Here is a 15,688-nt window from a genome sequence, read left to right on the forward strand (position 1 = left end):
GGTGGTTCATAAGTTTGTCCCATGGAATTGCTCTGTTGAACAGAGTAGAATTTAAAGAGTAGCTTGAATAAGAATACCATACTTTTTCACTTCAGGAGTTCTGTTTTTGGAATATAATAAGGTTTTAAGTATGAAGTGTTTTTATGGCTATCCTCCTCAGATAGAATCTGTCCAGTGTTTTTCAAACTACAAATAAATTAATGGGTCCGCTAATGGGTGATGATCAGTTTGGTGAGTAATGCCCAGCACTTTTTTTTTTAATAAATAAAAGAATAGAACAGAAAACCTTGCAGTGCATAGCGTGAATAAATACTGATTTGTGAAATTTTTGTTTCAGTTTTACATGGATGTATATAATAGGTTATGATTTGTGATGTATTTCTTGTTTTGGGTTGTAATTAAAAAATTTGTAAGTTACTGCTTTATACCATTCCATAGGATATAAATAGAAAATCCTACAAATTATCTGAGACAGTTATATTGAGCAGTGGAAAATAACTTTGGAAGAAAGAAAGAATTTAAGACTCATCTTATTGCAGGGAAGCTTCCAGTTGACGTAGGTTTAATATGATATAGTACTTCAGTATGTAAATTGAATGTTTTAAAGCAGTATCTGTTCTATTAGGTGATGAAGTGAAGTCTTTGCAAGTGCTTGTTGGGAAACTTCGCAAGGCAGTGTCTGAAGAATGTTCTTATTTTACACAGGTAAGATATTAGTTAAAAAGTACTTTTAGACAAGAAATGCTAAATTTTAAGTTACTGCTAATTTGATAAGCAGAATCATCCAACTTGGTTTTTCCTACTATCTTACTTCAAAGCTACATCAGAAAATATTTCTGAGTTTTTAAGTCTAAAATGAGCATTTAAATTTTTCCTGATAATCAGTTTGAAACAAAAAAAAAGTCAGGTAAATTGTCTCAGCAGTAGAACAGACAAAAGTTATACCTAATTAAAAAACAACGGACCAATAGAGCCTCAAGCAGGTCTGTTTCCTGCCCCTGCCCACTTTGGTGGTTGAGTGAATCTGATGACTTATGTGGGGAGCTTGCACAAGACTGCTGAGATGTGATTTCAGACTGAAGATTGCCAAAAACTAAAAACTGTAATTATACCAAATATAATTGTATTTGTGAAAATGGAATGAAATAGCTCTTATACACTGCTGGCGGGACAGCACTACCTTGAGAAGCAGATTGGCAAGGTATATTGTTGAAGATATGTACGTCTCACAGCCCATGCATTTACTTCTAGAGAGGCTTACATATGTGTACAACCAGATATGTTCATTGCAAGAGTGTCTATATTAAGTTAAAAATTGGAAACAACTCAGATTTCCATCTGCAGGCAAATGAATAAACAAATTGTGGTATATCCATACAATGGAACACCCTATAGCAGTGTTGATATCTGTACTAATACCAGTAAATCTCAAAAGAAAAAAGTATAAAAACATGCATGCTAGAGTAGTCACCTGGGTAGAGAGAGAGGCGAATGAAATGGGTAAGCAGTACTTAATACAGACAGTTTCTAATCTATATGTAATGTTTAATTTTTTAAAAAATATAGAGAATTTGACAAAATATTAGTATTTGTTAAAGCTAGGTAATAAACTATTTATTCTGCATATTTGAAATAGTTCACAATAAAATATATGCCTAGGCTTGTCCCTGATCTCCATCACAGTCTGTGTATTTATAAATTGAAGGAGGAGGAGGGTGGTATTAGTTGGTACAGATAAAGCTGCTTTACCAATTCTGATTACCGATAAAATGGTTCAAAAACATATTGCAAAAAAATCCAAGAAAAGTCAGAAATAACCACATTGAAGGCCTTTATTCATTTGGCATTCGTCAGCCTCTACTTCTGCTGAAGGGTTCAGGCATTGTCCTTTCATATCCATTGTTGACAGTAAATACGGAAAGAGGGCCCAAGTCACAAAAGTTCATTTGTAAGCTGACTTTATACTTTCTTTTCTTCCACTATTGTTTTTACTTGAGCCCTAATCTCAAGTTGAAATATGAAGCAACTTGTTGTAATGGAGGGGTCCTTTGGAATTCATTATGAAACCTGGTTTTGTCGTTAATCATTGATGTTGCCTAGGACTGGTTACTTCATCGTTCTGAGTCTGTTTCTTCATCTGTAGATTGGGTGATCCTTCAGGTTTCTACCAACTCTATGTTAAAATTCTGTCTTAGGGACAGTGCTGAAAATTTAGTTACTCAACTGTTAATTGACAGTATAGTTAACTTTTAAGCATATCTTAAGAAACAGCAGCAATAAACTATTTAGTTTTTAAGTTTTAAGTGTGAGGGGCAAAGGTGAAACTAATTTAGAGGGCTTATCAAACAGTTAGGAGACATATTGTTTTTAAATGATGACAGAATTGTCTTTTTCTCAGGAGAAAAACCAGAATAATGTGTCAAATATTTTTAACTTCTTGTGTATATAAACCACAGAATACTACTCTCATATGTTATAGAAAAGTAGATGAGTGTGATCTCCTATTTCATATATTATAATTTCTCTAGAACTTTATAGACTGCTTTCTAGTCATCGTTTTTGGACTTCTGTCCTTGTCTTCTGGTATTTTTTCAAGGGTAGTTGACATTACAGAGATTACATTAGAATAGGATCCAAGCTAGAAAATGGTAGATTAAAGTACAAGATATTCTACTTTTCATTATTAGAAAGCAGAAAAAATTATAGTTTTGTGCAATGAAGATGACTAATATTTTCCTGATATAAGAAGAATTTCATGTCCTATATATAGAAAAAAAGATTTAGACTTGATTATTCATTTTGCAGATTGATTTGGTGTATGGAAGAGTGTTTTCTTATTGATTTTTCTGTGCCATTTTGACTGGCTTTTGCATATAGGAAAATAATGTTTAATGATCTGTAGAGGGAGAAATCAAAATTTTGGTTCTATAAAATACCTAATTTTGTTGTTAACAGACTTTTTGCAACGTACTTGGTGAACGTTATACTCCTGTTTTAAAATGTGAGGTAGATGGAGAAGAGAGAGAGAATTGTGATGTTCACACTTCTGAAAATCAAGAACTAGAATTGCAAGATTATAGATATGAAGTTCAAGGTAATAAAAGCTTACCACGTTATTGAACAGTGATTTTCTTAATTGATGATAAACTTTTACATTTATTCATGATTTAATCACTCAGCCAGTTTGAGTTTATCATCTTACTATCTTGTCTTTGTTTCAGATTCATGAAATCTTATATTTAATATACATTTTTATTTTTATAATGCAATAATTGTGATGTAAAGAGAACCAAAGCCATCAACAAGTGTCTTTGTCTCTTTACCCTCTTTATCCCTATACTCTCATCTTTTTCCTCATAACTCTTTCCTTAATTTCATACCATAGATACAAACCTTTAAAGGTTATTGTATTTGTTGAATAAGTTTATATCAGTGGTTTATTTTTTAAAAAAGAATAAGAAGACGTACAATTATCTTTCTTAATAGGATTCCCATATTAGTTTATTTTTCTAAATTGCAACCTCAATTAATTTTTCTGTGTTCCTTCACAGATAAAGTGTTTCCTACCCCTGTCCACTTGTATGAATAATGAACAAAATGTGTGCAAATTAATGAATTCTAAAAGAAATTAACATTTTAACATGAAATTGTCTATCTTTGTAGCAGATATTTCACATTAATGAGATTTAAATTTTTGGTTACTAAGTGTGTGAAGTTTACTTCTAGCAGGCAATTTTCTGAAGTGATGAGTAGATGAGTAATGCTTATTGAAAGAAGCAGACTTTTGCTGTGGCGTGAAATTATTATAATTGTTTGTTTATCATCTAGACTTTCAAGAAAATATGCAAACTCTTCTCAACAAAGTAACAGAGGAATACAACAAACTCTTGGTACTTCAGACACAATTAAGTAAGGTGTGTGAAATGGAAAATGTATTATAATGTTTGCATTTATTGTATTACCTGTTGTTTTGTAAGCTGCTTGATCAAGAATTTCTAAAATAAGTGGACATGAAAAACGAGATTAAGGAAAAGTGACGTATATTTATAGTATAGTGAGCTGAAGGAATCTTTGCAAGTTGAATACTATTTACCCCTTTAGAGAGTTTTTGAAGTCATGGTAAAGTAAAAGATATATATAAAATGTCAAATTGTAAACTTTGTGAAACAGTTACATTGAATTTTACGTGCAACAGTTTTTAAAGCAATGGGTCTGTTTTAGAGAAAAACAGTAATTAGTTGTTTAGAACATAGCTGATTAGTTTCACACAGTGTTATATATGTCAGATTCCTTTAAAGCAGTTGTTTTAGAAATGTGTGCATAGAAAACTGGGTAAGAGTGTAGATGGCATAGTATAGTTTATTCACTATATCAGAAAGATAACAAACAGTATATATTTGCAAAGATAAGTGTTGTAATCTTCATGTTTTAGGAAAAAAATCCAACAAGAGTTCTATGTCTCTTTTTTGGATGTTATAAAAATGCTTGGACAGATGTGAAAGATTTAATTGACAGGCAGTGAAAGTTATATGGAGTATGAGGCATGGATGCTTTGGCTGAAATTCTCGTTCTTCCTGTTTCTCTTCTCCTCCTCCTTTCTGCTCTTCATTTTCCCCCTTTCTGCTTTCCCCTCTCCCTCTCTAGCTTTCTCTTTCACTTTCTGTGTAGTGTAGCACAGCTTTATCCAGCCTTTCCTAAAACCTGTAAACCTACCCCAGTATCTTATAGGTACCTCTGTAATAGGGCAGGTGGATAGATAAAAACCCTCCTTTAATTCTACATTTTCCTGCAATTATTACTTTTCTTTCTACTTCCCTTCATAGCCATAATGTTGAACCATATTCAGAATCATTGTACCATTTTCTTACCAATACCCTTAGCAGCCTAGATTTCTTGTTTTTCTGCTGCCTTCATCTTGCCTCCAAGAACCCTTCTTCTCTACTCATACTGGTGTTTCTGAGGGCTGCTAAGAAAATCAGATGGCAATGTGGTTTGGTGACACTACACATTATGGTCTCTGGCCTCAGCTGGACCCTCAAGATCACTTGACATTTCTTTCTTTCTTTTTTTTTTAAACATTGGCACCTGAGCTAACATCTTTTTTTTTTCTTGTTCTTCTTCTTCTTCTCCTCCCCAAAACCCCTCAGTACATAGTTGTGTATTCTAGTTGTAGGTCCTTCTGGTTGTGCTATGTGGGACATCACCTCAGCATGGCTTGACGGGCAGTGTGGTGTCCGTGCCCAGGATCTGAGACGAAACCCTGGGCCGCTGAAGCAGGGCATGCAAACTTAACGACGTAGCCCAGGGCCAGCTCCACTTGGCAGTTCTTTGATGTGGTCACTCCTCCTCTCACAGTTCCCTCAGTAGATAGTCCTCAATTTTACAACTTTCCTTGAGTCACGTAGTCTACTTTTCCTCCCCTTTTTTCTTTGCAGTTGGTCTTATCTCCTATTTCTTTGCAAGTATCAGAGCTATCAATTATAAATTGTTTATTTGCTATCTCTAGACCATTTGTATTTCTTTAAATCTGCAAAAGCCCTAATTTATTTTCCTTCTGTCCTAGAAGTTATCACTTTTCATAACCAAGGTTATTTTATTTCCTGTGCTTTTGTTAATATCCCCTTATACCTTCTCTAGGATTGAAAACCTGTTACTTCCCTCCCTTTTGTGTTTTCAGCTTCTTTGCCTTTATTCTTCTCTATTTATGTCCTTCCTTCCCCTTGTACTTCCCTTACAAATCTCCTATTTAGAATATAACCAATCCTCCCTCAATCCAACATCTTTGTCTCTGTTTCTCTTTTTTCTTCGCTGTCACATTCTTTGAAAGTAAGAATAGACTATAGCCAGAATTTCCCATCTCCTCTCCCCCTCCCTCTTTTACCCACTGTAAACAAGCTCCCAGCATACACTTCATTGAACTTTCTTTGGCAGAGGTCACCAGTGAATTCTTAATTATCATATTTACTTTCTGCTTTCTTACCTTCCTTCTTCATTTTCTTTCTTTTAAAAATGTTACTTTTCCATATGACAATACATAATTGAAACTATTGCATAGTGTAGGAGGGCTTACCTAGTGTAGAAGTAATCCACAGTGATGTTTGTCATTTTGCCTGTTTCCTTTGAGCACAGTGAGGCAGGAACAGTTTGCTTTGATGAGAGACACACCTCCCTTCCCCAATACCAGAATGTGGGAGAGTTTTTAATGGAACACAGACACCCACACTAGCCTCTTTAGTTCTCCCCCACACACTTTTCTCTGTTTGTTTTGAGAAGAACTTTTGCCTGCCACCGGACTTTTAGCTGGCTGAGTCTGGATGAAGGTCTGTACTGTGATTAATTAAAGGTCAATATATTTGTTTTCTGATCTGCTTCCTGCCTGTCGTGAATCTCTCTCTGATTCTGGGGCCTTTCTAAGGCTCTGCTAGGCAAGTAAACTGTGTCCTGTAACTGCGGCGCCCTTCATGTATGCTTTAGGCTGCTGCTTTATTCACCTTGAGACATCACTACTACTCCATGCCTTTCTGTTTTCCAGCAATTGCATGAAATCTCTCTTGGGCTCTTGTTTTCTTGTTTATTATGGATTAAAACCTTTTAGAGATTCTTCACTATCATCTTAATTGAGTCATGGGGAAGGAAGAGGTGTGTGTCAGAGATCTCAATGTAATGCCTACATGAGCTTAGCTCATAAAATAAATGAAGACGGCCAAGTGAAAGCTGGAAAAATGAAACCTGGAGAAAGCATACCTTATCTAAAGGAGGGCAGAATCTGCTCAGCTTCACCCTGTTGTTGCCACCTGTAGGAATGGGAACTCAGTGTTACTCATTCTTTCACTTTATCAATTTTATGTCAAGTCTTTTGCTTTTAAAAATGTTGAGAAGTGTTAAAAATAAAAAGATTCTTTTTAATTGGGAAACAATTAGAAAGAAACAAACAAGGAAAACTGGTCCCCAAAAGAGCACTTCTGTAGCCTGAATTATAAAGTCAAGCCTCTACTTTGCAACCTTAGGTATAGCCTGCTCAGTGTATCTCGAGCTAGTTTGCTTTTTAATTCTATTATTTTTTGACATTGTAGTATTTGCTGCGTTCTTAGAATATTTCCATCTTTTAGCTTCTGTGATTTCAATTCTTTGGCTTTTTAAGCCTTCATTTTGGGCTTTGCCCAATCTGTTTATAGTCACCAAGGATCTGTACTTGATCCTTTTCTTATGCTGTATGCTGCTCACATGTACTTTCATGGCTTCCAGAGCTCCTTGTCTAGGTCAGTTCTTACTCCTGAGCTGCACTGATATATCTAATTGGATCTCTGGACTCAAATATCCTTTACGTATGTCTCAATCATAATGAAATTTGCATTTATTAATTTTTTCCCCTTAAACCAGCTTCTCCTCTCTTCTCAGTTTTGAAGAATGACATTCAACCAGTAACTTGGGGATCATCCTAGACAATTCTCTCCCCTAACTCTTGATCTTCCATCATACTGCAATATACTCTGAAGGGAGTACAAAAGAAATGTAAGATACACACCCACACACACACACACCCCTTGTTTTCATTCAGTTATCCAGCCAGTATTTTTTATTTGCTAATTATATACTAGGTTGTTCTATGTACTGATAATAAAGCAGTATACAAGATAAAGTCACTAGACTGAAGGAATTTATAAATCAATTAACTTAATAAACTAATTCAGGGAGTATGATCTACATATATAAAATAAGTCTCCAAGGCAACATTTTATTACGTGTTTAAAAGAGAAGTACTTTTGGAATTAAGCAAACAGGTAGATAAGTGTAGGTGCAAATAATTAAGATTTCCTGGAAGAACTGGGGCTCGAATTGGACCATGAAAGATGTATAAGTTTAGATAAGGAAGAGAAGGGAGAATAGCATTCCAGATGGGAGAGGTGATGTGGTCAAAGTCTTGGAGGTGTGAGTGTGATATATTTGGGAAATATTACTGAGAGAATAATGGACTCTCAGATTACAAAGGATAGACTGTTTCACACTTTGAATGGTAGGCTAGACTCTTGTAGACTTTAAAAAGCTGTTGGAAATTTGTCATCATCGGCTAGATATCGTAAAGTTGAACTTTTAGGAAGATTGATTAGGGAGGTGGCAAAGGGAGACAGGAAAGAAGAAGGGACAATTTGTAAGATATTTTAAGGAAGAATCTAAAGAATTTGTTAGTCAGTTGATGTGGATGAAAAAGGAGAGAAACAAGGCCAAGATAACTTATTTTTTTCATTCCCTGTATCAGTGAAACTTGTACCTTAGATGTCTATATAATTGGACACAGAGTATAGGCATGTTGAGAGTCCTCAAGACCACCCCAAGGTTTGGTGATTACCTAGAAGGACTCATAGGATTCAACATATAGTTGTACTCAAGGCTAGGACTTATAACAACAAAAGGATACAAAGCAAAATCAGCCTTGAAAAGGTTTGAAAAGATGCATGGGATGAAGTCTGGAGGAAAGGAGGCACAAACTTCTAAAATCCTCTCCTAATGGAGTCATAGGACTCACTCATTTCCTATAGCAGTAAGTTCTAACAGTATGTGCTAAGTATTGTCTACAAGGAAGCTCACCCAAGCCCAGGAATTCGTTTTTTTTTTAATCAGGTATTAGTCACATAGGCATCCTCTGCCTAGAACATACCAAAATCCAGACTTCCAGAAGGAAAGCATATGTTCAGTATTAACCATATCGTTTGCATAGTCTAGACATGAGACACTCTTACCATTTAGGGGAAGTTTTGTATTAGTGTCGGGAACTGTTTACCAGGTAAATTCCCAGATGCTGGCCAAGGGCCAAACTTCGAAGTCGGCCTTTCTAAAGAGATAGGCAGTCGCACAACTGCTCTAACTCTTCTCTGCACAATGTGTAAAAAAGTGAATTTCACGTTTTAATCTGGTAAGTTAGCTACAACTACAGTGGCATCCCAAACGTTGGTTGGGGTCAGAGTCAGCACTACAGTGCATCACTGCCTAACCTGTTAGCCTCATCTTCGAATCCTCTTCCTTTTAGCCGTACTAAAATATTTTGTTTCCCAAATACACCCTGATCTTTCACACCCCTGGGTCTTTTTGCTTGCTGTTCTGTCTGTCTAACACTGCCCATCCCCCTTCAGTCTGCCCGATGTGTTCCTACTTGTTCTTTCAGTTGGTTCAAATGTTACTACTTTTGTGTCATCTTTACCTGTCTTTCTAAGGAAGACTTGAACATTTCTTCCTCTATGCTCTTAGCATCTGTACAAGCCTTTGCTTATTGCATTTATCTTATTCTGTTATTTTTGATATTTGATTACCCTCCTGTTTCTCTTTCTGTTCCCATAGCTCCTTGTACAAACTTGCGTTTGTATCGCATTATTTTTCATGCTGTTATAATTATTTGTCTACCCTTCTGCCTTTTCCACTAGATTCCAAACCCTTCAGAATCAGTCTTTATTTTTGTTTCCTCTTCTTAGCACAGTGTTTTGTTTAGCACATAGTAAAGGCTTAACAAATGTTTGCTGAATGAATGAAGTGAAGATATAGAAAGGTTGAGCTGGCAACTGCAGAGTTTACCTGATGAGCTTTATTTTCTTTAGGAAGTGGGAGGCAAGGTCCTCTGTTGAAGTGTGCTCAGGGGATAGGAGTGATGTAGAGGACTTGATAAGAGGAGTAACCAAGTGAAATGGCTTTCACGGGAAATAGCTTTTATCCTGTCGCTTGCCTGCTTCTGCAGGACCCTTTGTTCATCTAGTCTAGCAAGTCCAAACTCTTTCCTCTTGCTTTTAAGTTGCTGTGTAATCTACATTTGTCTTATTTATCTAGCATTATTTCCCCCATCCTTATCCAAATTAAACCCCTCTCAACAAGACCATTGTCTTCACTAATCCTAGCATTGGTCATTTTTTCACAAATGCTCTTACTGTTTCTTCTTATAGCCTTTCCTCATCATTGCCCAAAATGTTTGAGGCCCAAGTCAAATTTGACTTCCTCCGTAATTACTCAGACCCACATCAGTGTTCTGTTATTGCCCTTATGGTCAAACTTTATAGGTTAGCCCTTCTCTAATTGTTTAATTTTATTCCCTCAACTAGTTGATAAATTCTATGAGGACAGATATACCATATTTTTACTGATTTTTATATTCTTACTCCCTTGTCACAATGCTGACCACATAGTAGATGATGACTGAATATTTGACGAATGACTAAATTAAAACACATATGGATCTGATGTATTGCTGCCTAGTTTTAATAGTTAAGGAAATAAGATGAAATTTATCTGTTTTTGTTATTTTCTTTCTTTTTGTATGAAGAGCAGCATACCATATGTCAGTTACTTGGTTGTACATAATTTATATCCAGAGATTAATAACAGTTATGTTATCAAAGGTTGATAATATAAAATTTACTATGTATGAGTTGAAATTTCAAAGACCAAGTAATATTATAAATGTTGTGAGCTTTGTACCAAAATTCTGTGCAGCTTCTGTTTTTGTAGTACAATGAACTTTCTTGTGGATATGAAAGAACATTATACTTTCTAATATGATTTCAGTTGTTTAAAAGGAATGGGATGTGAATTACTATGTCAAAGCCTGGAGTAACTTGGAAGGGAAAATATTTGTATCAGAGTGTCACAATTTTAGGTGATTTTGAAAAAAACATTTTAAATGTAAAGTTGCTAGTTTTAAAAATTTGAGGTCATGTATCTACGTCACTGCTTTTCTTCTGTTATTTTCAATAGCTTCAGGGACAGCAGACAGATGATGTGAAACTTGAATTTGCAGAAGAAAACCTACCAAATGAGGAAACAGAGTTTTTATCAACCCACTCTCAGATGACCAATTTGCAAGACATTGGTAAATTTTGATTATATACTGTAATGTGTTTCTATACCAAATATTCAGTAATTTGATCTTTTCCTTTAAAATTTGGGACAACCTGGTCACTTAGGGCATTTCACTATAACCTCTCTGGTCTCAGTTTTCTCATCCTTAAAATGAAACGTTTGGACCACTTATCTCTTTGATCCTTTCCCACTTCTTACATTCTATGATTCTAAATTGTTTTCAATTTAAAAACACAAAATGGGTAAATTTAGGGGTACTACAGCCATGAAGATAGAAGAAAGGATCTTGAATTCCTGTAATCATGTTTTCATCAGTCAAATGAGTTTAAATTGAAACCTGGGTTATTAGTACTAAAAAACGTTGTTTCAAAGAAGAATGAATATTCTCTGCACACACAAAAAAATGATTGTGTTATTTCACTAAGAAACTTGTATTGAAATATATGTTTTTCTCTATTCGTATAACTTAGATGTCAGTCATAAAAGCAAGTTATCTACTCTGCAAGATATGGAAAAAATTAAACAACTTGAAGGACAAGTTCAAGAATTAGAAAACCTCATATCCTCTTTGCAGCAGAAATTGAAAGAGACTGAGGAAAACTATGAGGCAGAGATCCATGGTTTGCAGGAAAGGCTTCAAGCTATGAGTGAGTCCACAATTCAGCCAAGGTATCTACCTACGTATAATTTCATTCAGTAGTACGGTAGTCCCCCTTATCCATGGGGGATGCATTCCAAGACCCCCAGTGGATTCCTGAAACTGTGGATAGTACCAGACCACATATATATACTATATTTTTTCCTATAGATACATACCTATGATTAAGTTTAATTTATAAATTAGGCACAGTAAGAGATTAACAACAACAATAATAAAATAGAACACTTATAACAATATACTATAGTAAAAGTTCTGTGAATGTGGTCTCTGTAGAAATATCTTATTTTAGTGTGCTCACCCTTCTTGTGATGATGTGAGGTGATACAATGCCTGCATGATGAGATGAAGTGAAGTGAATGACATAGGCGTTGTGAGGTGGTGTCCCGGGCCGGAGGGAGTGAGACAGCACCAGATTTCATCATGCTATTCAGAGTGGTGCACAGTTTAAAACTTATGGATTATTTCTTTCTGGAATTTTCCATTTAATATTTTTAGATCATGATTGACACTGGGTAACTGAAACCACAGAAGCTGAAACTGCAGATAAGAGGAGACTACTGTATTTGTAGCTTAGTAACAATCATAGTATGGTTGTTTTAAGAAACAAGTGTAACTAAGGCAGAGTTGCTTGAAATAGATGGGATGTAGCATTATAAAGAAATAAGAGCGAGAGATAATTCTTTGTCTTTGAAATGTGTGAAATAAAAGTTGGTGTAAACCAAAGACATTTTATTATAGGAATTTTACGTACACCCTTATTTTATAAAGATACTGGTTATTATTAAGCTGCTGGATCAAATCAGGCAATGTGCATGTGTTTGTTGTTTATTGTATGCCTAGTCTTTGCTACTGTGATGTGGGGAATACACAGGAATGTAAGATATATTCATTCCAGTTATGGCTAGACTTCCTCCAGTTGGTTGTCTAATTCTTAGATTCACCATGTCCAAAATAGAGCTCTGAATCTTCCCCTCAAAATTGGCTCCTTCTGCAGCCATCTGTATCTGTGGTGGCTCCTCTTTCTCTCATATCTCACTTCCACTCTATCAAGAAATCCTGTTATCTCCACCTCGAAAATACATCCAAACTGGCCCACTTCTCACCAGCCCCCTGTTCCCTGCCATCATCATATCTCACCTGGGTTACTGCAACACCTGATTTCCCTGCTTCCACCCTAACTCTTTCCTAAAGTCTGTTCTCAACACAGTTCCAGCTTTGCTTTTAAAATTCAAGACAGATCGTGTTATGCCAGTGCTCTTCTGTCCTTACAGTGCCTTACTAGGTCCACCATGATGGGTCCCTGTTACTTCTCTGACTTTATCTCCTGCTAACTTGCCTGTCACTAACTATTCTCAAGCCACGTGACCTCCTTGAGATCCTCACACTGTCAGCATGCTGCTTCCTTAGAGACTTCTCACTGCCATTTCTTCTTAGAATGATCTTTCTCCAGATGTTTGTATGCCTGACACACTCATCTCCTTTGGATCTTTACTTAAATGTCATGTTCTCATGAGACTTATCCTGATCATCCTATTTAAATTAAAATCATGGGTGAGAACTCTGTGTACTAATTTCCTGCTTCATTTTTTCTATTTTACTTGCTGTTATCTGTTTTATATATATATATATAAACATATATATAAAATAAAAAACAAGTCTGTATATTTAGAAGGGAGTTTATTTTTGTTTGTTTTGTTTATTGTCTGTCTCCTGTGGACTTCAAGCTTTGTAAGAGTAGAGATTTTTGTCTGTTTAAGTCACTGATGTCTTCCAAACCCTGTAATAATTCCCTATGCATAGTAGTTGTTCAATAAATATTTGTTAAATGAATGAACAGTTTCTAATGTAGTTGGGAAGTGTGTATAGTATTTAGCTCTATAAAACCCTCAGAGATTTAATCTAATTTTGGCTGGCTCTGCTATTCTAGGATTGATGTCTCCATAGGCACTTTTTAATGGAACCTCAAGACAGTTTTTATTTTTGGAGACAGAATACTGAATGTCCACACTTCTTTGGAAGTGGTCTCTTTCTCTTTGTTTTATTCAAGATCTGTGTGAAGGCTTTAGAATTGTTCACCCAGCATTGGCACAACCTTATAAGTCTTCCATTTTATTTGAGATCACTGGTTCCCAAACTTGACCATGCGTCAGAAACACTGGAGGTTTTTGAAATTTAATATTATTTTTTGAATACTTAAAATTACAGATTACTAGATTATACGTTTGGAGAATCAGACTCAATAGCTTTGAGTTGGACCCTGGACATTTGTATTTGTAAAAGATAATTTTGATGCAGACAGTCCATAGATTGACATTTGGAAACCACTACTCTAGGTTTTCTGATATAAAAGAAAATAGGTAGATAGCAAAACTCTCTTATAACCAGCTATAGTATTTCAAGTAGCATTCCTTTAATTAATGATGCTTTCTCTCCAAAGCATGAAGAAAAGGGAGTTTTCTGGAAGTGTAGACTTACTTTACTGTTACTGCATTTGTATTTTTGCCAACTTAGCACCCTTTCTCAGAGTTCTGTAATACTAAATGGAAATGTGTTGGTAATACCTCAATGAAAACCATTAGTTTTCTTGCCACCCCCCCCCCCCCCCCCAAAAAAGAGGTTTACTGGCTGCCACGTTCACTCTTACTAACAGTAATTCGTCAGTTACTTCTTATAAACGTCATCACATATTTGGACACAACTGTAACATTTTCAGATAAATAGTATACTGTTCTCCTAAATAGACATGAACTAGTTTAAGAAAAATAATAGAGTCATTCATTTAACAAATATTTGCTGATGTCATACTAGAAGCCTCTTAGGGATATAGTATGGCATTAGAACAACCACAGATTTTAGAGTCAGACAGACCTGCATTTGACTCCTGATTTAACCTTTTACATGTTTTATGATCTTGAGCAGATTATTTAAACATGTCTAAGTCACATTAGGGGCAATAAAAACTACCCTTAAGACCGTGAGGATTAAATGAAATAGTGACTGGGAAGAGCCTTGGCTAGATGCCATGGAGGAAGCTTTAGATACACAGTCACGTGTCACTTAACGACAGGGATACGTTCTGAGAAATTCGTTGTTAGGTGATTTCGTCATTGTGCTCACATTAGAGAGTTTACTTGCATAAACCTAGATGATATATCCTACTACACACCTAATCTATATGGTATTAATCTTATGGGTCCACTCTCTTATATATGGTCCATCCTTGACTGAAACGTCGTTATGAGCTGCATGACTATATATAAAGTGGCCCTTTCCTTCAAGCAACTTCAGTGTAATCACTGAAATAATACTTATTCACAAAATAATAACTTTTAAAAACCAGTGGTTGGGAAATACAACATGGTGGTACAGTCAAAATGCTGGAATTTAAACCCATGTTTGTGTGGCATTTTTCACTGCCCATTGCTGCACATTTCTGTAATAGTGCCTTTTGGAGTGGCTCCAGGGGAAATGGAAATGAAGGAATAAATATGAGATATTGAGATGGAAGGAATGTTGGGAGCAAAGCAGAGGGGAAAATCAAAGATGACCCCTTGGTGTTTGACCTAGAGAATATGGAGAATAACAGTGCATTCATACAAGTAGAGAAAGCAGGCAAGTGGGGAGTAGGACCTCAATGTAAGAGGGGAGCAGTGAACTCAGTTTTAGCCAGACTGTTTTTGTGAATTTGAGATGAACACTTTCAAATGTAATAAAGCTACAGAATGACATCATTGTGGACTAAGTAGCAATTTTTGGAGTTTAGGTCTTAATAGGAGGAAAAATAATCAGGAGGAATTTCTAGGCAATGAAAATAAGAATCAAGACATGAAGCCAAAGATCAGAATAGTATATGCAAGAAGCAATGAGGAAACAGACAAAATGGTGAGAGAGAAGAACCAGGAAAGAGCAGAGAAGAAAGACAAGGAAAACAAGTTTTTACAGTTGTTTAACATGAACTTAGAACACATGAATAGTCATTTCACAGCAGAGCAAACTTACATGGCCAGTAATATTTGAAAGAATGTGTAATCTCAAAAATATAGACGTACACGTTCTAACGAAGTTTTAAGACTGCTTACAACACTATATTGCTGAAGTTTTGAGAAAATGCTTAAATGATACTGTTATGGGAATAAAATTATAATGTAACTTTTTGGAATATGGCATTATATTAAAATTTTAAATATG

The 15,688-nt window shown here is 35.5% G+C and overlaps 1 protein-coding gene across 11 annotated transcripts in view; it reads left to right on the top strand.

Annotated features, from left to right (window-relative positions):
• The window catches only part of AKAP9 (A-kinase anchoring protein 9), a 159,818-nt gene that overhangs the window by 52,524 nt on the left and 91,606 nt on the right, over positions 1-15,688 (top strand). For all 11 annotated transcript variants that reach the window (XM_046669146.1, XM_046669137.1, XM_046669139.1 and 8 more), the window contains 5 exons: positions 626-705; positions 2,956-3,094; positions 3,829-3,914; positions 10,735-10,849; positions 11,310-11,508. In XM_046669146.1, coding sequence (XP_046525102.1) covers positions 626-705; positions 2,956-3,094; positions 3,829-3,914; positions 10,735-10,849; positions 11,310-11,508 — 619 coding nt within the window. The remainder of the gene's footprint in view (positions 1-625; positions 706-2,955; positions 3,095-3,828; positions 3,915-10,734; positions 10,850-11,309; positions 11,509-15,688) is intronic.

The sequence above is a fragment of the Equus quagga genome, chromosome 8 (assembly GCF_021613505.1).
Source record: "Equus quagga isolate Etosha38 chromosome 8, UCLA_HA_Equagga_1.0, whole genome shotgun sequence".
Classification (NCBI taxonomy): domain Eukaryota; kingdom Metazoa; phylum Chordata; class Mammalia; order Perissodactyla; family Equidae; genus Equus; species Equus quagga.